We start from the raw sequence: 26,293 nt of genomic DNA, 5'->3' as shown, positions 1-26,293 counted from the left end.
TTTAAAATAAATTATTTTTTTAAAAATCTTTGAATACTTGTCACTTTGCTTTAGAATTTAAAATCAGCAGTTTAAAACTACCCTTAGTAAAGACCCAACAAAAAAAGAGAACTATAGACCAATATCCCATATGAACCTGGATGCAAAAATCCTCAAAAAGATTCTAGCAAATAAGATGCAAAAACACTTCTCAAAAATCATCCACCATGAACAAGTAGGCTTCATCCCCAGGATGCATGGCTGGTTCAACATCCACAAGGACATAAATGTAATTAAATACATCAACAGATGTAAAAACAAGAACCATATGATTATATCATTAGATGCAGAAAAGGTAGTGATAAAATTCATCATCCCTTCTAGATAAAAACCCTCAAATACCTAGGTATAGAAGGAACATACCTCAAAATAGTAAGCGCCATTTATGATAAACCCACAGTTAGCATATTGCTAAATGGACAGAAACTGAAAACATTTCCCCTGAAAACTAGAACAAGACAAGGCTACCCACTGTCACCCCTCTTGTTCAACATTGTGTTGGAAGTCCTAGCTAGGGCAATTAGACAAGAGAAGGAAATCTGTTGTATCCAAATAGGAAAAGAGGAAGTCAAGTTCTCTTTCTTTGTTGACAATATGTTCCTATGCCTCAAAAATCCAAGAGACTCTGATAAAAACATGCTTGCACTGATAAAGGACTTTGGCAAAGTTTCAAGGTATAAAAAAATATGCAGAAGACAGTTGCATTCTTATATACCAACAAAGCAGGTGGAAAACCAAATAAAAAGCACAACCCCATTCACAGTAGCCACCAAAAAAATGAAATACCTCAACATCTTCCTAACCAGAAAAGTGAAAGAACTTTACAATGAGAACCACAAAACACTGCTCAAAGAAATCCAAGAAGACGCAAACAAATGGAAAAATATTCCACGCTCATAGATAGGAAGAATCACCATTGTTATGATGTCTACCTTACCAAAGGTAATCTACAGATTCAACGCAATACCTATCAAATTACCAACATCATTCTTTTCAGACCTCCAAATGACAATTCAGAAATTCATATGGAAACAGAAACGACCACGAACAACCAAAACAATCCTAAGCAAAAGAAACAAAGCAGGAAGTATCACACTTCCAGATTTCAAACCTTACTATAAGGTTACAGTAATAAAAACAGCCCGGTATTGGTACAAGAACAGGAATACAGATCAATGGAACAGGATAGAGATGCCAGAAGCAAAGTCTCAATTTCTCAATCAACTCATCTTTGACAAAACCTCCAACAACAACCACTAGGACCAGAACCTATTCAGTAAATGGTGCTGGGAAAGCTGGCTGACCACATGCAGAAGATTGAAACAGGACTCCTACCTGTCACTATACACAAAAATTAACTCTAAATGGATCAAAGACCTAAACATAAAATCAACTATAAGAACCTTAGAAAATGCAGGAGACACTCATGAAAATTGGATTGGCAACCAATTCTTGATCAAAACCCCAAGTGCCCATGCCATAAGAGATAAGATAAACAAGCAGAACCTCATCAAACTGACAAGTTTCTGCAAAGCAAAAGAAACCATCAAGGGAGCAGGGAGACACAGAATGAGAGAAAAAAATTTGCCAACTGTGTATCTGACAAAGGCCTTGTCTAGGACGTACAAGGAACTCAAATGCACTAAAAAGAAAAAAACAAACAGCCCTATTCAAAAGTGGACAAAAGACATGAATAGACACTTCTCAAAAGAAGATATATGGGTAGCCAACAGACACATGGAAAAAGTGTTCAGCCTCACTCATCATCAGAGAAATACAAATCAAAACCACAGTGAGATACCACTCAACCCCAGTAAGAATGGTCATCATTAATAAAACAAATAACAATAGAAGCTGGTGAGGATACAGAGAAAAAGGAATTTTCTACACTGCTGGTGGGAATGCAAACTAGTACAGCCTCTTTGGAAGACAGTGTGGCAATTTCTGAAAGAACTAGAAATTGACCTTCCATATGATGCAGCAATTCCCCTATTGGAAATATACCCAGAGTAACTCAAATCATTCTACAAAAAAGATACCTGTACATGTATGTTGTTGCAGCTCTATTCACAATAACAAAAACATAGAACCAACCATGCTGCCCATCAAAACTAGACTGGATTAAAAAAATGTGGTATATATACACAATGGAATATTATGCAGCCATAAAGAAAGACAAACATATGGACTGCACAGCAACTTGGATGGATTTAGAGTGGATATACTCAGTGAGCTATCATAGAAACAAAGAACATAGTACCATATGTTCTCACTCATAAGCGGACCTTGAACAATTATAATACTATAAGAAAGGGATTGGCAGTAGTAGGAAAGTTTCATGGGGGCGGGTTGAGATTGGCAGTCGAGGGAAACTGCTAGGGGAGGAAGGCGCACCTCATCAACAAGGGTGCCTACATAATCAATGTTTGTATACCTAACCCTGAATTGTACCCCACATCTTTATAATAAAAAAGAAGAATGGACATCAATAATAAAACAAACAACAACATACGCTGTCGAGAATGTGGAGAAAAAGGAACACTTCTACACTGCTGGTGGGAATGTAAACTAGTACAGTCTCTTTGGAAGACAGTGTGGTGATTTCTGAAAGAACTAGAAATTGAGCTTCCATATGACCCAAGATCCTTTTGGGAATATGCCTGGAAGAACTTAAGTCATTCTACCATAAAGATACCTGCACACTCATGTTTATTGCAGCACTATTCACAATAGCAAAAACATGGAACTGACCATACTGCCCATCGAAGCTGGACTGGATAAAGAAAATGTGGTCCATAAACCCTGGAATATTATGCAGCCATAAAGAAGGACAAACATGAACTTTGCAGCAACTTGGATTTATTTAGTCTATCATACTCGGTGAATCATCACAGGAACAAAGAACAGAGTACAATATGTTCTCACTCATAAGCAGACCTTAAACAATTATCATAATACTATTTGAAAGGGATTGCAGTAATAGGAAACTGCCACGGGAAGGGAAGTGGGATTGGCAGTTGAGAGAAACTGTCAGGGGAGGGAGGACACACCTCATCAACAAGGGTACCTGCATAATGAACATTTGTATACCTAACCTGAATTGTACCCCACATCTTTAAAATATATATATATATAATAAATGGATCATTCATGCATGGAAAAATAAAAATTAAATGCCTTCGGGGCTGCAAAAAATATAAAAAATAAATAATAAAACTATACTTAAAGCTGTTAATATGATGATATTACAAGTGGTCACTGTATGTTATTGTTTTTCAAGACACCATGCTTAAAAACGAATGATTGCCATAGTAAAAGACAAAGCTCAACAGTATCATCCAAAAATGCTTTTTGTGTGTTAATTTCTTATACACTACTGCTACCCACACTTTCCTAGAATTAGGAAGATCATTGTATAGTTTTTCATTGTTTTAATGTCTATAAGTTATCATTTTCACATTAATTCCCAAAAATACTGTTCAGCTGACCAAGTAAATACTTTAATTTACTTGTTCACCCCCTAGACATTCCCTTATGAAACTTACTCCCTCTTTGATATCCAGGTACTTCTCTGACATATGTCATAGTGTCTAATGTGCTACGAATTGACTTCATGTTTAGTAATGAAGGCATTAGTAGAATGAACTGAGGCATGCCAATGTACCGATGATATTTGAACGGAGTCCTCTAGAGCAAAATGCTAATAACAATAATAGTTACATGCATTGCATTCTATATCTCAGTCATGTTCAATTCTTACAACAATCTTGTAAGAAGGTATGATTTTTATTTTCTAGATGGGAAATTGAAGGTCAGAGAATTTAAATTTCTTGCAGATGACTTTGAGCTTATTCTTCTTCTTATTCAACATCTTTCCTTTTCACGAATGATTGTTATGCTGCCAGCACAACTCTCCTATTTTAGTGCTTGAACTTTTAAAGAGTTATTTCAGCAAGTATTTGGGGACGTTATCCTAGGTGGACATGATGTGTGATAAGTAGGATACCTGCCTAAAAGGCAACAATGGAACATGTTCTCTGTAGTGAGATTTCTTTAAATGTGCGTCAGTGATATTTCAGATATCACCTGCAAAAAGTTGGCTTAAGTTTTTGAAAATAAGACATTGTAATAAATGAAATTACTTTCTGAGAAACAGGCCACCTGAGACCCAATACCCACTACTACACAACATGTCCATGTAATGAATATGCGTGTATACCCCCAGAATCTAAAATTTTTTTTAAATCTCTACTAGGATAGAAAGAACAAGTCACAATAAGTAAAGAGGAATCAGTTTAGTAAAAACTGCATATGCCAGGCTCAGTGGCTCAGCCTGTAATCCCGCACCTTTGGGAGGCTAAGGTGAGTGGATTGCCTGAGCCCGTGGGTTTGAGAACCCCTGGGCAACTTGGCGAGACCTCATCTCTACAATAAATAAAAATGAGCCGGGCATGGTAGCGCATGCCTGTAGTTCCAGCTACTTGGAAGGCTGAGGTGGAAGGATGGCCAGAGCCCAGCAGATCGAGGCTGCAGTGGCTGGGAGCGGCCACTGCACTCCAGTCTGGGTGACAGAGTGAGACTCCAACTCAAAAAAAAAAAAAAACACTGCGTATGAACTTCATTTCTGCCCTGCCTTGCTTGGGCCCAACCCACTATTGGTATTATATGTCCACTACCTACATATTTTTGCTCCATTCCATGGCTTGATAAGAGAGAGCCATCACTTGGGCTGGTGATGGTCTGCTGTCCAGTTTGCCAACATCCCTGCAGGCAATCGAACTTCTGAATAGTTGTATACGGCTTTGGTCACCCTGTTACTTTTAGGACGTATTCACTCCACTTACTGGTTTTCTGCCTTAAATTCAGATTCTAACAAATTTTTATAGTTGGATGGACCCTAGAACTAATGTTCTGGATGCTTCCAGCACCACTACTCTCCCCACTCCCATTTCTCTCTCCCTCTCTTTTCTCACACACAAATGGGCTAATACAAACACTCTAATTGCCGTCCGTAAAACCCGGAATGTTAATTCTACATTCATCTTCAATTCTACTTTCTCCCACCCCATCAACTCTTTATATGGCTGCTCCAGGACAATTACAGTTTTATTATTACATTTTGGTTAAACGTGACTATTACATTTTGATTAAACTAACAGTTCTATTCGGGTTCGCTGCTCTGTGCCATTTCTGAGACCATCAGCTTGGAATGGCCCCCAGACGAAAACCCACTGGCTGACCTCCTTGGGCTTAACTGTTCTCCTTGTCCTTATAGCACCCTATTTAAGATACTTGCGCAGTAATTAAAACAATACATTGAAATTCTGTGCTCAGATGTTAAGTTAAAAAGACTGCGGCAGTTGAACAAAAGGAGAGGGGTAGATGTAGGAATACTGACGAGGAAACACTGGTAATTGGTGACTATGTGAGCAGATAGGTGAAGACAGCTGAGCAATAAAAGGGTCTCGGTTTCTGACTATTGGTGATCAGAAAAAGATAACACACCTGACATCAAGAGGAATCGATTTTTAAAAACAGAGATGCAGAGATGATTACTGACTCCTGGTTTAGTGTCTGGTTTATTAGGTTTTATCATATAAGTAATGGAAAATTAAAAGTTTTTAGCATACATTTTTCAATCTTACAGATTCCAAACAAAATTTAAAAGGGCAAGTTATTTAAAGTCCTTTGATAAAGCATTCTGAAAATAGCATGCTGACAGATTTACATATAACCATTAGGAAAGTAAAAGATTGTATATCTGTCATCTATCATAAACTTCTGGGCTTCTTTCTGTATAGTAAATGTTGACAACTTTAAAAGATAACAGATTATTTTATAGCCTGGGAATATATATTTCAATAAGCTTGGGGAAATTTAAGTGATGAATTAGAATAGAGTAAAATCAAATAAATCAAATAAAATTATTATCTTACTCCTCGGTACTACGAATTTAATTTTTCATTGTAAATCAATTCACAATAAGCACATCTGAAAAGGCAAGGTTTTTTAAATTATTTTTTAGAACTGCAACATCGCCGGGCTTGGTGGCTCAGACTGTAATCCCAGCGCTTTGAGAGGCTGAGGTGAGTGGATTGCTGAGCCCGCGGGTTCGAGACCCGCCTGGGCAACTTGGCGAGACCTCATCTCTACAATAAATAAAAAAAATCAGCCGGGCATAGTAGCACGTGCCTGTAATTCCAGCTACTCGGAAAGCTGAGGCGGAAGGATCGCTGGAGCCCAGCAGGTCGAGGCTGCGGTGGCCGGGAGCGGCCACTGCACTCCAGTTTGGGCAAAAGAGTGAGACTCCAACTCAAAAAAAAAAAAAAAAAAGAACTGCAACATCATAAATGATATTATTGTAGTTGACGAAAAATGAGCATAAATAATTGTCCTTTTAGCTTACACAACACCTCATCACCTTGTCGTGCAGGGAACTTATATTAGTAGGATCCAAATTCCTAGCCAAATTCTTGTGGTGCAAATATGTTTGGTGGTTTTAGGCAAAATTTAAATTAAGTAATAGTGTTTTACAAATGAAGAAATCAAAGTAGTCGAGAAGAGTTAGTTAAGAAAATAGTATCTTCAATTAAAATAACTTTCTAAAGACCATCTATTGGTTTGGTTGTATTTGCAATTCTGATGTTCAAAATGCCAAAACACTTTTTTAAAAAGAGCTCTCCCTCTTATTTTTCATAAGTCCTCTGAGTTCACTTATAAATTAGTCAAGGTTTTTTCTTTACAACTTTGTTGAGTAAAAAAAACCTTCTGGGTTTTTCTTCATAGCTGGTTATGTCCAGGGGCATATTTTAAAAATGTAACAGTTGCCAATGGAGAGCAACTGGAAGCCTCAACGTTTCCTGCCACAGATTTTTTAAATCTCACAAGATTGCGTAATGCTTCAGAACACACCAGAGAATTAAAGCTCTCTGGAGGGGCAATTACTTCAACTCTTCTCAGTGCTTGGGGTATCAAATATGGTCAATAATTCAATAGCATTCACCTTTGACTGTTGAATCCCTGGGTATAGCAAAAGAAATGGATTCAACATGACCGGGAATTTCCAAAAATAGTACAATTTATACTATCATGATGAACTGTGCCAATTTTCTGCCTCTTCTCCTGTCCCTTCCCCCTTGCCCATTTTGAAAGCAGTATTCATATATCTTTATATGCCTGTTTTCTAGAACATACTTCAGCAGGCAGGTATTTGGTAAAGGTCTGTTTAATTAGAATGAATATAACTTGGAGAACGCATTGTAAAATTATAAGCAACTTTTGCTTCTCCATTTTATCAAAGTCTCTCTTTTTACACATCCAGTGATAGCTACTGCAACCCTAAGTGCATTTGGCCTAAATAATTTAAACAACCCAACTGTAGGAATTCAGACTTTTGTCATAAGGGACAAATATTTAATCTTTACTATCTAAGCTAAATTGGTGGAGTGAGAGTATATATCTCAGTGGGAGACAGAAAAACAACATAGTTCTCAGTGATGGAAAAGAATCCTTCATGAAAACTTTAATTCAGGATAAATTATTTTTCTAGCAAAAAGTAAGAGATGTCATTAAAGCAGGTCGAGGCTGTGGTGGCCAGGAGCGGCCACTGCACTCCAGACTGGGTGACCGAGTGAGACTCCAACTCAAAAAAAAAAAAATGCAGCAACATTATATGACACTAGAAAGTATTGTGTATAAGCCTTACTTCAGAAAGATTTTACTCAATACTCAATACATCACCACATCATATCCCTTCCTAAACATCTCAAAGCAAATTTTACATATAATCCTTTGTAGAGAAGTTAAGGAAGAAAAGTTTAAAAAAACCAATATGAACACACTTAAAATTCCTTATTCAGAAGGAAAGCAGCTACATAAAAAAAGCAAATTACACTTTTAGAAAACATAAACACATTCATAATTTTAAAAAACCAAATCCACCAACTGAAATTGACCACTCCTTGAGTTCATGTATCTGTACTTTCTAACAGCCATGACATTCTATCAGTCCTACATGTTCATGTGGAACAAGCCTGGTTTTACCTGTTCTTTATTGGCATCATCACTGTCTCAGTTACTCTGTAGTTGTTACTACTTTTTTACATGAGATAATTCAAAAGTTCAATATCTGGTCTCCATGGTCTCAAGTTAGACTCCATTCCCTTTCCCTTATTATTTCCATCCTTTACATTGTTTTAACTTTACAAAATGCAAATCTAATCAATGTCACACACGTGAGTAAGCATCACATTTATAATATTAAAATGATCCTTTGAGATTCTGGACAAAATACCTCATCCTCAGCTTTACCTATAGGACTCCTCAAGATATTGCCACTTCTGACAATTTTTATCTTCATCTCCTGTCCTTCTGAAATACTTGTGGTGCAATCAAATGTGCCGTGATTTTGTAGACCTCATTCTGATAGGCATGTGCTTCCCCTTCCTTCCTCTTCTGCTCTCCTATTCATCCTTCAGTAAATAGCTCTCACTGTTCACATCTGAGGCTCTGCCTATGATCACCCCAAGTACTTTATATGCCTCTCTCTCCTCACACTGTGCTGTGCTTTTCTACAGAAAGAGAGCATTGCAGAACTCAGCTTTAAGTCCAGGGTGATCTGGTTAAGATGCAGTCAGTACAACCTTTGAGCACATTGTTCGTAACAATACTGTCCCCCAGTAAGGACGCTAAACAATGTCACACACTTCATCTTAAAGAAAAGCAAAACCTTAGGCATAAAATATGATCACAAAAGCATTGTGAATTTGAGAGTCAAAACTCAATTGCTAGCAAGTTATTGATTCAGACCACTATAACATTTCAAAATAACAGTGCTGAAGACATGCTTAATGAACAAGTACCATATTGTGGAGGCTTACGAAATATTTGTTAAGTGAATAAATGAATGAAATGAGTAGATTAAGGTAGAACCCCAAGAAGTCTAAGAAATTACAATAGTCAGGAACATTTTAATAGACTGAATGAGCAATAGCCCAACCCAGAGAAGAATAAGTGCTTGTATGAAACTAAAAAGTCCAGAGAATGTAAAAAGTATTTTACTAAGAATTTTTATTACATATGGAGTTAGTTTCTTTCTTAGGTATAATTTCCTGACTCATCAGTGTCAACTGAAAAATAACCAGAGTTCCAAAGCATACTATTACAGGATTCATTTAGCATGGAACATAATCAGACAGTGTAATTTTGGGGAATAAATTTTCAAACTATTAATTTACAGTTCATTGAAAAACATAAAAACCCAACTGATATCAACTCTAGTAATATTACTACTGGTCATTTATTGATTTTTAAAAGAAATGAAAGGAAACACATAGCTTATCAGATAAATCAGAATGGTATTAGATCAAGAATTCATACTGAATTTTAGTATGGGACACAGACTGTCTTTTATTAGAGTTACTTTGAGGCATATCTTTCTGTCTTCTTCATTTGGTTTTAGGCCCCTACATAGCAGAAATTGTGATGCATTTATAATTTTACCCCACCACCCTTGCTAGAACAAGAAACTCACATGTGCCTGTTTCAAAGTTTGAGTGAATGAATGTTTTCATTCTCCAAAATCTCTGGTATTTGTTTTTCTATATATTTACATCAAGAGCTCACTTAGAAAATAAGAAGAGCCCCTAAAATGGCAACTGGACTGACAGACGTGGACTTACCCTGTTTGTATCTCTTACTTTAAGAATAGATGGCTTAGAAAATGAATGCAGAACATAAAGAGAAACCTAAACACAACTCTCAGTTCAAATCACTCCACTAAAAATGCTACATTCAGTTGTGGGCATCAATTGTGTTCTTTAATTTAAAAAAAATATAACAGTCTATTCTAAGAGATGCAGTTATTTGCAACTCAAACATTGGCTACTTTCTTGTACTATTTCACCTGGTATATGGCCTAACATGTGAAATGTATAATTAAATACATTTCTTTTTTAAAACTTTTTTAAATTTTAAAGATATGGGGTACAATTCAGAATTAGGTATACAAGTGGTCATCATACAGGTAAAGTTTGGGTCTCTCTTTGGTCCCCACTTTGCCTTGTTTGAGATTGGGTACTTTTATTGATGTTGTGCCCCCCCCTCCCTCCCCTGGCAGTGTCCCGCTACTGCCAATCCCTTTCTTACAGTATTTTGTTAAGTGTTCATGATCTGCTTGTGAGTTGAAATAATATCTAATTAATTCTAAGCGAATAGTTAAAAAACTACAAAGGCACATTTTGAAATAGAATGCCTTCAGTGTAAAGTCACCCAAGTTCACCTAACACTATAAGAACAGGTTTGGCAGTAGCAGGATGCTACCAGGGGAGGGAATCGGGGACACATTGCATTATTAAGCGTAGCTGATTTCAAACCAGGCATAGTGGGGACCAAAGGGAGGCCCAAACTTTACCTGTATGATATCTACTTATCTAGCTAATCCTGAATTGTACCCAATCCCTTTAAAATAAAATTTAAAAAAATTTTTTAAATTAATTAAAAACGGAAAAACTGTATTAGACAAATTGAGAAGAAATCCATTTTAGAACCAACTAATTAATGTCCTATGTATTCACTTCCCCTTAATATTTTTATTTGTGTAAAAAGTAAGTACACAAGTAAAGAAGACACGAAAATTTTTTAAAAACTGGAAAATATCTCAAAAATATTGTTAAAGAAAATATTATTTAAAAAGTAATCTCATTTCTTTGGTTGATAGAGAAAATATTTCAAGGTATAGTGTATTACTTATAAGTAGTGAGAAAGAAATATTAAGAGCCTTGGGCATAACCACAAAGAGAGCTGGGCTAGATAGATGCACAGGGTTAACAGTCAAAGAAAGGGTAAGGCACAACGTGCCCCAAAAGTCTCTGATATTTTTCTTTTTTAGAAAGTGGTTGGAATTAATGAGTAACAGCACTCAAAGGCATATTCGATAGCACACAGAATCATATCTTCTCTCCAGGAGACTGGCTTAAGTAGTATTGTGCTCATTTAGTAATGGAAACAGAGTTCTCCTTCAAAATTCTGAATCTGAAGTGTTTACTTTCTCAGTTGAATGTTCATTAAATATAGATTGTTTTCCCTGATTAAGGAGGAAGTAAAAATATTGAGCATTACTAGTCTGTTTCTTGAAATGTTGTTTTTTTTTTCTCTTCAAAGAATGGGGAAAAAATTTTTAGAAAAGAAAAAAAACTAAAAAATGCCAGAAGGAAATCAAAATCAGTACCAAGGGAAGAATGATACAGCAGTTAGGAGGTCGTCCTTCTGTAAATAGTGATTCATGTCTTCTGGAGAAGATGCGAGGCTGATTTTTACAATAGAAAACCTGCATTTGCAGCAGCCCATCAGACACTGAACTCCCAAGAAGAACACATGTAGGGAAGATCGGTGATGCTGCTGAAGGCTGGAGAGACAGCTGTGTGTATAACTGACAAGACCAACTGATGAGTGAGGGGGTTTCCTGGAAGGTGACAGATGTGCTTCTGAGATCTGTCAAAAGTGACAGTCTACCCACCACCGCTGATTCCTGCTTGGACAAATGACACAGCTAGAAGAGACATAGAACCATCTTTAAGTGCCATAAATTCTTGAGCAGGAAGGAAAAGGATGGAAGGAGACAGCTGTGACCTTATGTTTCTCCTCCCAAAAGTTGAATTTTTGCAAGACAACTTGGGATAATGACATTGAACAGTCCATGACATTGACATTTGAAAACAGCTTAAGATACTGTGGTGTTAGAGAGTTACAAGAATCTTAAGGGAGCCATGTACTCCTAGAAGCAGATACTGGTAGACAAGGGGAATAAAAAACAAATCAATAAACAGCCAGCTGGCTCAAAGTAGAGGAATGTTTAAATAAGAGTATATCCACTTGATGGGTTACTATGAACCCTTTAAAAAGATAAATACAAAGACTGTTTAGCCACAAGAGAAATGCACTGGAGAGAAGGGGAAAACATGTATATGAGAAAAGACTGGGCGTGAACAGATGCTGTGTTAAGATTGAGTGAAATAATGTATGGCAAGCATCTGTCCCAGTTCCCGATACTTGGAGGGCATTCTACAGACTTAAAATTAGTTGACAAATTTTAAATTGGCTTTAAAAACTTACAAGGAATGATGACTGTTTGTTTGTTTTATTTGTTTGTTTTTGTCTAGGCATAGAATGTATCACAGGAAGAAGAAGGAGGAGCTGCAAAGTCTGAGATTTATGGATTAGGAAGTGGGAAAGTGCCAGATAAAATATACTGCACAATCAACTTTTGAGCAGGACATATGAGAAACACATAGAGCAAATCACAACACAACTTGCTCTTGGTAACATCAGAAACTAATTTGGAGGGAAGTAAAATACTTATCATAAGAACTATGAAAATGTTGGTGATACTTAAAGGGGTGATTTTAACAAAGGGCAGTAAATTATCATCCTATGTTTCTCTAAAACTTGTTGGAATGAGAGTTTGGAACAGAAAAAATGCACTCAAAGGAAATGATGTGTATCAAAGATGTGAAACTGTGGTGAAATGATGGAAAAGCATTTTATTTGGCATCATTAAGGTGCATACCTCTAAGGGATATCAGAAACTCTTGGTTAGTAGAGGCAGCCAGAGGGCACCCGGTGCAGATAAAATGAAAGAGAAGGAAAAATGATTGGACAGTGGTACCCCCATGGCCGCTGGGTGGTAGTAGCTAATGAATGAGCACGCCACTCCAGTGATCCCACAAATGTCATTGAGCCGGATTCAACTGCAGGGTGATTTTACTCAGTTATTAAGTTTTCATCATTAAAAGCAGTATATCTGCCATTGAACTTTCAAAATTACTACCAAATGCAAAAAAAGTCACTTTATTTAGGCAGTTGAAATGATGAGAGCACCTGTAATGGATTGAATTATGTCCCCCCAAAGTGCATATATTGGAGCCCTAATCCCTAATCTCACTGCTCACTGTATTTAGAGAGAGCCTTTAAGGAGGCAATTATGGTTAAATAAGGTCATTAAGGAGGAGCTCTAATCTGATAGGACTGTTGTCCTAAAAAGAAAGATGAAGAGACAACAGATATCTCTCTCTCTCTCTCTCTCTCTCTCTCTCTCTCTCTCTCTCTCTCTCTCTCTCTCTCTCTCTCTCTCTCCCTCTCCCCCCATTTGCACAGAGGAAAGTCCATGTGAGGACATACAGCAAGACGGTGGCCATCTGCTAGCCTTGAAGAGAGACTTCACCAGAAACCAACTTTGAAGACCCTTGATCTTGGACATCTAGCCTCTAGAACTGAAAAAAAAAAAAAAATCAGTTTCAGTTGTATAAGCCATTTAGTCTGTGCTATTTTGTTATGGCAGCCCAAGCAGACTAACACAGCACCCAAAGGCAATGTATCCCTGAACATGGGGAAGGATAGAGGATTTTATGGAAGAAAGAAACAAAATTGATGGAGTGCCTTTGATGAGGCAGCGCTGTGATCTTGCAGAAGGGAGTTGACTGTTTTAGCCCTGGATATTCTGTTCTTGGAATTGTTGAATCAAAGAAGGACTTTAGAGAAAGTTGACAGGTCTCTGAGTACTAGGAAGCAAGTGGGTCTGTGTATACTCAGAGGAGAAAATATTACACTTATCTATGCTGAGTGCCTGCCACTTCACTCTGACTAATCAGAAAGAGCTTATTGTTCAAATGAAAGTGACAGAATCTTTAGAAGAAGGAGGAAGTATCATCCTGGAATTTACCATGCCAGGGATAGAACCCTGAGAATGAGCATATGTGAGTTCTAATACCCAGGGGAAGTGATTTCATAGGTCCATGGAGAAGACAGACAGCATTCCATTTGAAAGAACAATGGACTTCGGAGTCACTGAACTTGACTCCTAGTCTCAACGCTAGTCTTCCTTACTCAATAGCTTTGGAAGCACCCTCTAAATTTCAGTTTTTTGGTTTTTAAAATATTCATAATAACACCTTCCTCACAGGCCTGTGTAAGAATAAAATAAAAAATGGCCCACTCCACCACCTTGGAGTCCACAGAGCACAGTGCAATAGGAGTATTTGTTGTTTTTAACAGTAATATATGTCAATATATGTGGAAAACTATGAACTATAAAATTCTGGCTATAAAAATTAAAACTGTGTATCATGAGAGGAATCTTTTTAAAAAATGATGGAGTTTTACAGGAAAATAATAAAAAGAACATGTGTGCAAATAAAAGAGGAAAACAAAGTTTCAGAACTCATTATTGCTGGTGAAAATCACTAAAGGTAATAAAAGAAAATGTCTTGCATATGTTTGTAGAAAAGAGGGGAGCAAGGAAGTTGAAAAAGTTCATGACGAAAAGAAAAAATAGAAAACAAATTTTATTTTTCTTCTTTCCTCGGTAAAAGAGAAAACTCTTTAAATGGGAAAACGTAAAATAAAGGCCAGTGCAGAAGAATCGAAGCCCCAAATGGATGAAGAAATTGAAAATTTCTTTCTAGGACGTGGAAAGTACTCTGCAGGACTACTTCCAAATTGCAGGAGATGATCAGGCAGGCGCTACAGAAATGGAGAGACACAAGGATGAACTGAAAGTGGCAGATGCTGCTTCAACTTTATTTAATACTCAGGATGTATTTTTTGTTTGCCTGTCCATTGAGAGCTCTCAGTCCAAAATAATTTGATGTAGTGGCCTATCAAATTACATTTGCTCTAAATGAAAAAGGTGATAGGGGAAAGAAAAAGATAGCGAAAAACAGTAGGAACAGGTTGCCTAGGAGAATATGCACCATAATAGATTATGACAGACTAGAATAAAGTGTTCAACCAAATGAAATAAAATGTAATAGAGGTAAATCTAAACTAAAGTTAAAAGGGGTAGCAAAAATGAAGGATCTCCTAAATAAAAATGACTTCTTGAATCATTAAAATAACACACAATGTTCCAATTTGTCTAGCCCTTTCATCTCCTCTGCTTTTTAAAAGTGGTTTGACTAGAACAAATAAACAAAAAACAAGCAATCCATCTATGTATTATATTCACTGTTACTTAATATCCTCTTTGGTCTAGATACTGTGCAAGATGTTACAGATATCAAAGTGATTAAAACAATACCTTTACAATTCAAAGATTTCACAGTTTTGTAAAGGAAACTTTTTTAAAAACCCATTTTGATATTCTATGATCAGGGTAGTGACAGGTGAACTCTTGAAGTGCAATGGAATTTCTGCTTAACAATGAGGAAATTGAGGTGGTGAGACCGTATAGAGGAAAGAGATGGAACTTGTTTTGAGAAGATGTTTTTTTCCAAGAAGATTTAGAGTGAAGTGTTTGAGGTAATCTGGGCAAAGAGAACAACAGATGCAAAAGCCAAGATATGGAGACTAGAGACATTGGGGACAATGTCATTTTGAGAGAGAAAAAGCAGTGAAGACAGACAAAAGTAGAAAAATCAGCAAATACAGAGTAGGAAGATATTTGTTTGCTATGCGAATAAGACTGTAAATGCTGAAAACACCTAACAATGAAATATAGCTACAAGGCAAGTCTTGCTTTTTTATGATAAAAATCTTAAGTATGATTAAATATATCAGTACATTATGCCAGGCTTACCCAAAAACATGATCATATGCATAGCAATTTAAAATATTACCTGATACAGAATGGAGAGAATAAGAGTCACAGGGAGCAATGAGGAAGGAAGAGGGAACAGCTGCCTCGCTAGCCTTATCAGCCAAATCAATGCTGGCCATCGCTAACGTGACAGATGTCACAGCCAGATCATCCTCATATCCAGGAAAATGAAAAGAGGAAAATGGTCACAGGAGGCTCAATTTTGCTAACTCAGAAAAACAGAGAACTTCCTGGCATCTTCTCTAGAGAGTGTTTCAGTGATTAATGATACTACCTACATTCTTTCATGCTAATCTGCTTCATGTTGCAATTATGCACACATATATAAAAAAAAACTTCCCATAGGCAAGCACATGGCAAGGCTTCCAAGAAATTAATGTAGTCATTTACAAAGAGAACCGTAAAAAGTGAATTTGACTAAGTTTTACATGTTAGGTATAAAAAATTGTGATCACAATTTTATTTTTAGTGACCCAAATTCTACATCATACTTTTATTAGCCTACCTTTTCCATGTCTCTAGTAGATATTTGACATGATATGTTTTCTTTTATTATATTCCATTTCATGACAAAGGATGCTATGAATTGAAAAGGAAATGTTACTTTAGTGTTTGCTCTTTGCTTTCTTAAATGTATCCTAGTTCTTTCCCCAAATTATCTCTATTTCATTTTGTTTGTTTTAGAAAAGGTTGAGCATCTTATGATACATAAGAGGTTATGTTATGACATTGTACAAGTGCATGAAGTTTTCTTAACAGTATTTTAATACAGTCTCCAAGCTAAAGTACAACAGTTCAAACAAGCACAGAAATCATACACACTGTGGAACAAAAGAGCCTAATTGAGCAGCTTTATAACCTTGCACAGAATTCCCTCATCACCAATTTAGATAGAATTGCTTTTATTTTAGCAATGTTCTTTTAATTAAGTCCTAAACAACTAAAACATGGCAAATGTAAATATGTATTATAAATCCTTAATTATGAGGATCACTAAGCATTCATGCAGTTTTCTGCCTTGGAGATAGATTCCTTTTGTTTAAAATCAGCCAAAATTGAGAGATAAAAGTGAATGATGTGAAAAATGTTAAACTTTGTTTATAATGCCCTTCTCTTGGTAACAATGTCACTTTACTGCATTGTCTTCTAGAGTTAAATTGCACTGCAATTTATCTAGAGGCTCCTAAACCAGTCTCCCCTACCATAGTCTGCCTTCACTGCCATGCTCAGAAAGACTAACACCCATCTAACGAGAAGTTGAATTAAAGACTGGAGATATATTTTTCTCTGTTTTCTATGTTTGAGTTAAACTTAAATTGGATCAAAAAGACCTCTTGGTAGTTTTTATCCTCACATACTGTTTTTAAAAACATACTGTAGATTATTCTGGTATGGATAGCAAATAACAAACAACCTTATTCTACATCCTCTTACAACTAAGTTTAAAAATATGCCACCTAGGGGCAAGGTTTTCCATTTCCCCTACCAAATTGGCCTGTTCTTCAATTCCTACCCAAAATAGCCTATATAGATAGATTAGATATAGGTAGAGCTGATATAGATATAGATGTGCACACACACAATTACAATTTTATCTCAAGATCTCATTTCCCTTAAAGATGATTTTCAATTTATTTCCTTTTTTCTCCTTGATCATCAGTTGATCAACAGATTTTAAAACACAAACACATATTAATGTCTCTGAAAACTGAAGACAAATCAAATCTTGAAGATCTAAATATATATGCAACCTTTTAGAGCAAAGCTATTTGCCTAGAAATTTAACTTTCTTCAATTTTCCAAGAAATCCCTCTGTTGCGTCTGGTATAGCAAAGGTAATTAGTGTATATTGACAGGAAAATTGGAGATCTCTATTGAGGGCCAAGGGACTCAAATGTCCATTCAAGGTCATTCAGTCAACTACCAAATCCAAGACTTACAACCAATTCCTAAGAGAGTTTATTAGTGCCCTTATTCAAAGGACACTAAAAAAAAAAACTCTGTAGGTTACAACTCAGAATAAGTCAAGTAATGAAATTATAGGATATAATTTTTCTAAAAACTATATAATAAATGTAGTTTAGAAAGGCAGATGATTTTATATATTTACATACTGCTTCTAAACTAATATCAACCTATGACTCTATTTGAAAATACCATAATTGCTAGTGAGAAGAAAATAGTTACCGAAACAAATATGTCTTTTACAATTTAGAAGCACATAATATCTTATTCTAGGGCACTGCCAAGTAATGAGAGGTACTTAATAAAAAAAGTAATTAGAGCTATAGGCCAACTGATAATATCATACCATTCTTTTCTTTGTGATTTAAAAACCTTAGAGATAAATTTCATCATTGCTCTATTAAATACTTATGGCATTAAAATTTTTTATAGTTACTAATTTTGAACTACTTAAAATGTCAAATGTTTTCAGGCTTCACTCACTTTTCCAATTATTACATTGGAATGACTCATTAACTGTAACATAAACAGGCTCATTTTTACCTCCTGTTATGCTATTTTCCCCATTTTTATTACCAGAGTACCAATTTTCCATGAACCATGACCAAAATGCATTTAAAAAAAAAACAAGTACATCCTCTTCCTCTTTCAAATACCAGTGTTCCACAGGCAAACTGAAGCAATAATGTTAACTTGTAATGGATTTTGCCTGTACATTTTTTATCGTTATACAGTTCTATAGTTTCAGGTATCATGTATGTGAAGATCTTGACCAAAGACACCTTGGCAAAAATGTTATATTCCAAAAGTCAACTGGGAAACAAAAGTGTCTTTCCTTATGCATAACATATCAGATTTGGTCTTTACCAACACATACCAGCAAGCCCCTGAAGTGATCAGCACTTTATAGATTAAAAACATGGAAGTCCAGTTCCAAAAGTCATATAAATACATACACATACATACATATAAACCTACATATACACATGCATATCTAATTGACACATTCAGACAACTGCATCCTTAGAACTCACTGAAAAAATTGTAAATGTTCAACTCTCAAACATCAACAGTTTTGCCAAATAATTAAGAAGACAAGTAAGTGATCAATAACATCTTTGTTATTTAAAACTACTACCTATTGTAACTTAGAATTATGGGTAAACAGCCAGGCTCCGTGGCTCAGTCTGTAATCACAGTGCTTTGGGAGGCTGAGGTGAGTGGATTGCCTGATCCCGCAGGTTCGAGACACACCTGGGCAACTTGGCGAGACCTCACCTCTACAATAAATCAAAAAATTAGCTGGGCGTGGTAGCGTGTGCCTGTAGTTCCAACTATTTGGAAGGCTGGGGCGGAAGGATCACTGCAGCCCAGCAGGTCGAGGCTGCGGTGGCCAGGAGCGTGCCACCACACACCAGTCTGGGAGACAGAGTGAGACTCCAAATCAAAAAAAAGAAAGAATTATGGGTAAACAATTATTTGTCAAGAAATTTTAAACCTTTTCTTAAACCTCAAAAGCTTCAAATGACAATGTTAATTTTAAGGATAAATTATTTCATTGTAGAATTTTCAGCTAATAAAGGTTTTTGATTAGTTCATTATTCCTTTAAGAAGGACTCTGAATAACAATCACAATATCTCCAAAACACTATAACTTTTATCTGCCTATAGTTGTGAGCATTTCTTTCTCTTTCTGAGATTTTTCTTTTTCAAGTGACCAGTATCAAACTTATCTTAGCATTTGGTGCTACAATTCAAGACCTGTTCTTGAAGATCTGTTTGTTGAAGAGTATTCACAAACATTCCTAATTGAAATACTCATTAAAACAATCATCTATATAGTCTATAAGAATTCACCCTATCTCCATGAACAGCAATAATACAGCTCACTTCATCTTAAGAATGTGGTGAATTCATGAAACATGTCCTATTTTAAACACACATTTTATAATGGGTCAACCTTTCCCTACTATACTACTTAGCTTGAAAAATAGCAATTATTCTAGAAAAATACTAAACAAGTTGGGGCCAAAATTTTTGAATCGACAAAAGTGGAAAAAAATTAAGCTCTAAACAGTAATTGAAAAATTAGGTCATTGAAAAAAATTATATCAAAGTATGCATTATTTAATATTTCACCAGAAATACTCAGCTATCAATCTGAATATGCATATCTGGGATTTATGTAACAATGTTGGATATATTTTCTTTCTATTTCTTCCATTTTCAGAAGCCAGATCATTCAGTAAACTTTTAATCACTAATGAGGAAAAGATAAGATTTTGGACAGAATAGTGAAGGACTTCTTAGATAACCAATTCTAACTGGTAACCTAGACATCATATGATTTATTAGTTGACAATATTAAGTCCCTGATATTGATAAATCTGCAGGAAAAAATTGAATTCTAAACATAGTATCAAATTGAGAAAAAAATGAGTATTTATAAAGCTGACTAATATTTTATTGAAAAAAAAATTCACAGTCATGTAATGCCAGTGTCATTACCCCTAATTATCTACTTATAGTGGATGGTCATGAATCTCATCACAATTTTTGTTGACATCCAGAGTAAGTCACATTTCAGTTAAATTCTATGAGATTACCCCATGTTTTCTTTAATTTGAAAATTATTTTTTGATGATACTTAGAAATCTTCATTTAGAGTTGAACCATTAAAAGCAATATTGTTAATTAATATTAAACTATTTTAATAGTTTAAATAACATTAAACTATTTTAACAAATGACCATTTATTTTGAAAAATGTTGTAATAAAATTTCAACTTAAATGAGTTTTTAAATATTATACTCCATCATATTTTTAACTTAATTTTTTTGAAAACTATAGGACTGTGTAATGAAAATAAAACGAAGAAAAAATCAGTTCCTGGAAATCAAAAGTAAATACAATCCCAAATGAACAGGGCATTTACTAAGAATTTATTATACTATCACTTACTTAACTACTATGAGTTCTCAGTGGGCAGTGCTTAAATGAAAATCTATTTTGCAATTTATTCTAGAAAGTTTGCCGATTTCAGAATTTTTAGAAGGCACAAAAACTTCAAGTCCAATCTCTGCCAGTAACAAATATGCACTTTTACTCCTTGAATCTAAAAGAAAAATAAAGTCACAGGGGCAAAAACACTCTTTTATTAAGAAAGTTTCCCCCATATAATCATTGCTTTTACATGTAAGTTTCTGATTGGTATAGAGTAGAATATTTTGCACTCATGAAAATGTAAAATAACAGCAGAATTTTATTTAAAATAGATTAGATCCAATTATTTATAGACTTTTATTGAACATCTTATTCTAATAAGATCACTTGAGATTAAATGTACCCTCTTAACAAACAAAAGTTTGGAAACTTTACAAATAATTGCAAATAACTCATATCTGCTGAAATATCAAGAGTTTTGAAAAATAAAGCATTCAAATAGAAACATATGAGGAAGACATTAACTTGAAGTTTGCTCCATTATACTTCCTGGCAACAGTAGCATTACCTTCAGTACCACAACTCCACAGGTATGTATTTGTGTGCTAAATAGTCAAGACTAAATTTTATCATAGAAGTATAATTTATACACTATCCATGACTAGTCATCATATTATATGGTATACTATTTGAAATCAGTGGTCAACTAACTTTTTCTTTAAAGAACCAGATAGTAAAAAAATAAATGTATATATATAACATCAGTAGTTATATAGAAGAGAAAATAATGTCAACAATTTTTTATTGATAAAATTCAAAATATAATACTAATATTTGAGTACAAAGTTTTTCATACAGGTCTACTAATAAGAATAGATGAATAAAATTTGATTTAATATAATTATTTTGCACCACAAAGAATTCTTCTAATTTTTTTCAGCTAAAAAATGGAAAAACCATTCTCAACTCATAGACCACACAAAAACAGGCAACAGGACAGATTTAGTCCATAGATCATAGTTTGCCAACCTCTAAGCTAAATATTAAATTATCTTACAGTTGATATTATATAATTCTATTAACCTATTTTCATTAAAGAGATAAGTCAATTTAATCTTGATATAAAGATTAGCTCCCATACATAAATTGTTTATTTATGATATAAAGTCCAAAATTAATTTCAGAAAATAATAATGATGTGTATTGCTTAGAGTGAGCTCTAGGTGTCATGTGAAAGTCATGTTTGATTCCCTTGTTAGCTTATGAAGTATGTTATCCCCAGAGCTGGAATCTGCCTTTTCGAGATTATTTGGGATGCATGAAAGAAGAAGTGAGGAGAATGTATCAAGTGGATTAAAATAAATCACCGCTGCTGTTACAAAAGTGAGTCAAAGTGCATGCTAATTTTTATAATCAAGGATCAGTCAAATGGATTACATCATAAAATTGTGTTTTGTCAGTACTTTATTATTGCATGATAGCTATTTTTTCTATAGATATAAATTTTGGAGAGTGGGAGGAAAAAAATAAGTTTCTAGAAAAAATTGCAAGTTTGAGTTTTAACAATTTGACAATCTACCCAGTTGCATCCCAGAGCCCACAAGAATGATCACCCACTCAGGCAGTTGCCTTCATCTACTCTTTAGTATTTCTTTCATGGTAGGTATCAGGTATACCCTTTATTTCAATAAGAGAAAAAGAAAGAACAAAGTGAAAAGTTAACTTCTAATGAAGTCATTGGTAAACTACATGACGAACATTAATTATTCTCAGTGTCAGGCTCAGTATACCTGACGCCAGAGAGCCTCCATCACGTGATCTGTAAGAATAAATAAATAAATAAATAAGCAAACTCTTACCAGCCTTACTACTTACACCTATTCCCTCTTTTGTGGTGAGTTGACCACTCCTTAACAATGTCTTAATGTTCAGAAACTGTGGATTTATAATAGTCATTATAAAATACAGAAATGTCTTCTTTCTAGGTGCATATCTCTTAGTAACAAGCACAGAAACCAACAAGAGCCAGTGCTGTCTTCGCTTTTCTCAAAGACCAAGCCCTTCTACAAAGATCTGTCTCTAAACTTTTGTGAAAGGGACACCTCGATATAATAAAATACTCATCTTGACCAGAACAAAGAGAAAAGAACGGGGGCCAGTTCACTGTTTTTAAAATGTCAAATTCTGCACCAGTAGGCAAAGAATGTGGTCCATTCAGCATATTTCATCATTATAAAGATGAGTACTTAACAGGGCCACCAAAATGTGCAAGCACATGGGTCTAGTAGTGTACACATATTTATATACACATATACATAAATACACACAGGCACATATACATATACGTGAACATATATGTGTGCATGTGTGTATTTTCACAGAAGCCTTCTAATGTAAAGTTTCCCTACTGATGAATTGGATCAATTCAAATTAAAGTGCATCTAATCCCTGAGCTGTTCTGGGTTTACAGAGTGTGTCCCATGAAAGCTTTCATATCAGCAGCCTTAAGCTGACTCAGAAGATGACAAATTTGCTCCTGGTGAATCAGCTGTAAATAAAGGGAAAAGGACTTTGTTTTCACCTGTGGCAGACCTGTAATTTTCTTTATTTATATTCAGTTCTTCCTGACTTCAGTGTTGGTATATTCAAGATTGATTTACTTTTTGTTAATATAAAGTCTTGTCCAGAAGAATTAATGGAGTTATTATAACACTTTTTAAATGCTTATGCTGGTTGATGATTGCTTGTTCACACAATAAATTCCAACCTTGCTAGAAAATATACATATTTGTTCTTTCAAAAAGGACAAAATATATTAACTACTCTCTACCATGGCTTGGTAAAAAATAGACCTTGTTTATTCCCAAAAGAAAACACTTTCTAGACATTGAGGAACAAAATAAAAATTGGGAAGTAAAATATTTTCTTTTATAATACTGCTACAAATCATACTGTCAAAATATTAACAAAAAAGTACTTTAATTTTATGCAGTCATTTAATTACATTTTGTCACTTGAAGAATAGTCAACTTTTAACATGTGTGGTAACCAAGAACTCCAACTTTATATATTTCTTGCAATTTAAAATTTTATAGGTTTTGTAAGTTCATCAAATGTTTAGAAGAGCATTAAATTACTTCCTGAACAAACCAAGGTTGAAGAAATACAGAACCAGGATTGAAGTGTAAAGTGCCAATGGGAGGCCCAGCCAGAGTCAAACAGACATAAATATTATACTCTCCTCAGATCTTTCTTAGCATGTTTTCTTTACTAAGAAAATATGCTACAAAAGAAAGCCATTTAATGTCAATCTGCATCTTACACTTTTTATTGTGCTTCGGGAAAACAGACATGGACAACTGGTAGCCCAATTAATTATTAGTATCTTATAAAGTCAACTACAGGCAGTTAGACTGGAAAGACAGGACTGAGTCTAGGCCAGACTTAAGCTCTGATTTTCTTGAGGACAGGATGCTTAGGGTGATGTGCTTTACATTGTAAGAGTGACCTCTAGTGCTTCTCTTTTTGGTTGAACTTTAGTATTTGAAAGACGAATTACTTATGCCTTTTCTACAAAACTTCCATTAGTGTACGGTTATCTGTGTTGCTGTTGTTGTTGTTGTTTGTGTGTCATAATGTTTGTCAAATGCTTCCATTACAAAATTCCAAGATTCTGACTAGGTGAAATTATGCAAATTGTATTGATTTATGGGATTATCACATACCCAAATTTAAATTGAATCTGAAATGATACAGCACCTAGAGTGAAGTTCCCTTCTTTCAGGCTGATAGATACACTGTGATATTAAGTGAGCTCATATAGAATGGAAATAAAATCACAGGTGCCATGCACTGTGAATGGACATTTGCTTGTGCCAGTAAGTTCACAATGTTTTTCTCACATCAGAGCCCATTAGTGTAGTCAAATGTTGTGCCGTAGCAAATACCTGATCACTGGCTTGTGCCCCTCAAATCCAAACCTGGTGATACAGCTGCAGCATTCCTGGGCAGGCCTAATGGCCCTTTTTTGAAAAACAAATGAGCTTTTTCTTTAAAATCCAAGAAAGAAATAAAAAGTTGTATTTGACAAGCATGTTTATCATTCATCAAGAGGGAAAAATTCTCCCATTTAGAGAATTTAAGCCAGATTTAACTTTTAAAACTTTTTTTTTTCTCTAACATGAAATGGACTAAGGGAGTCTGCCAAATTATTGTGGATAATATTTAAATTAGAAATCGTTGTAATAAATTTTCCCTGAATCCAATCATATTCAATCAGAATATTCAATGACAAATTTGTGAAGTAAAACATTTAACCACTAAAGAATACTACTTTTGAAAGATCACTTGAATGGTGTCCCTTTAAACAAAATTGTAGGTATCAGACCCTCTCTCAGGAGTGCTCTAAGACTCCTTTGCCTAGCAGTGAGGGCACTGCTCTTAATACTGAGGTTTGCCTCTGCCAGTGCTGCTGCTTCTGAAGTCTGCAGTACATTTCAGTTATTAGTCTGCATCATTTTAAAGATGCAGCCAGCTACTGCTCTGCCCGATTGCAAACTTCAGAAATCTAAGCCAATGCAGCATAATGTAAAGTCAGCCAGTTGTTTTCCTGTTAGACAGAATTCCAATAAAATTCAGTCATTTTTTTTTTAAAGGAAGAAATGAAGATACTCATAGGCTACTCCCCAGTTAAGACGCTATTTTAATGTTTTACTAGAAGTTAAGTGTTCTCAATGAATATTCAAAGACAAGGGGGTAAGATTCTGCTCACAGACAAAAAGAGAAATGACACTTTGCATATTTTGACCAGATCAAGAAAAAAGACAGGTGTAAATCCGTCATACTTGCAAAATTTTTAAGTGATGCTTCATGTATAGCAATATGCTTTGCGGTAATTTCAGTTGCAAATAATAAGCGTAAAAACAACAGAATCAAAGTTTTGCAGACAGCCTCCTTGCAAGTTTAAAATCATTTGCTGTATACTTACAGGAATTCCCAGCTTCGACTCTGTTCCAATTTTGAGTAGATAGCAGAAGTAGCGTCTTGAGGATAGCTCCGGTGACAGAACCCATGTTCACATTTACTGGACTCCCCCAAAAGATCCTGAGAGGCTCTCCAAGCGCTCCAGTCCTGTTCTCAGTCCCTCTCCCAGCTCTGTCTGTGTCTTTGGCACCTCTAGATCTCTCTCTTAGTCTCTCTCTCCCTCTGTCTTCCCTCCCTAGCCTTTTCTCCTTCCCTCTCTTCTCTCTCCTCTCTCTCTCTCTCTCTCCCTCTGTCTCTCTCTCTCTCTCTCTGTCTCCCTCTGTCTCTCTCACAGAGTCCTCACTCCTCACTGAAAAGCACTCAGCATCTTTCCTAAGAAGCATCCACACCGCCGAGGCCACGCCCACTCTTCGCAGCAGCAGTCCCAGAAATTGGCAGCAACATCCCTCCCTCCAAATACACAGCAGCGCTCAGAGCTCCACCGCGCGCCGCGCGGGTGATGAAAGCTGGACCCAGAGGCACAGCCTCCTGCTCATGGGCCTCCTTGAGACTCCCTCCCCTCTCCTCTATTTTCCAATAATCCTTAACCCTTTTCTCCTCGCTGGAGGTGGGAGTGGGGGGAAGGGCAAAGCGGTGGAGTCTAGCATCTGACAGAGCCAGCCAACATTCTGAGCTATTCCTGATTATCCGGGAGTGCATCCAGGTAAAATTGCATTATGTTTCAAAACAAAAGCATCAAATAAGACAGAAACACCTAAGCAGCACTGGGGA

General features: G+C 35.6%; 1 protein-coding gene across 8 annotated transcripts in view; it reads right to left on the bottom strand.

The window, feature by feature from the left end:
- Positions 1–26,090, bottom strand: part of CNTNAP4 (contactin associated protein like 4) — a 275,112-nt gene extending 249,022 nt beyond the window's left edge. For 7 of the 8 annotated variants that reach the window (XM_008053817.2, XM_021710358.1, XM_021710357.1 and 4 more), the window contains exon 1: positions 25,527–26,090. In XM_008053817.2, coding sequence (XP_008052008.2) covers positions 25,527–25,905 — 379 coding nt within the window. In that variant the 5' untranslated portion in view covers positions 25,906–26,090. The remainder of the gene's footprint in view (positions 1–25,526) is intronic. The other variant, XM_021710354.1, reaches the window with a different exon arrangement.
- Between the last annotated feature and the right edge of the window lie 203 nt (positions 26,091–26,293).

This window comes from Carlito syrichta, unplaced genomic scaffold (genome assembly GCF_000164805.1).
Source record: "Carlito syrichta isolate Samal-C Ts95f unplaced genomic scaffold, Tarsius_syrichta-2.0.1 Scaffold288685, whole genome shotgun sequence".
Taxonomy (NCBI): domain Eukaryota; kingdom Metazoa; phylum Chordata; class Mammalia; order Primates; family Tarsiidae; genus Carlito; species Carlito syrichta.
Note: the sequence above shows the minus strand (reverse complement) of the source record. Positions and strands in the feature narration are given on the sequence as shown.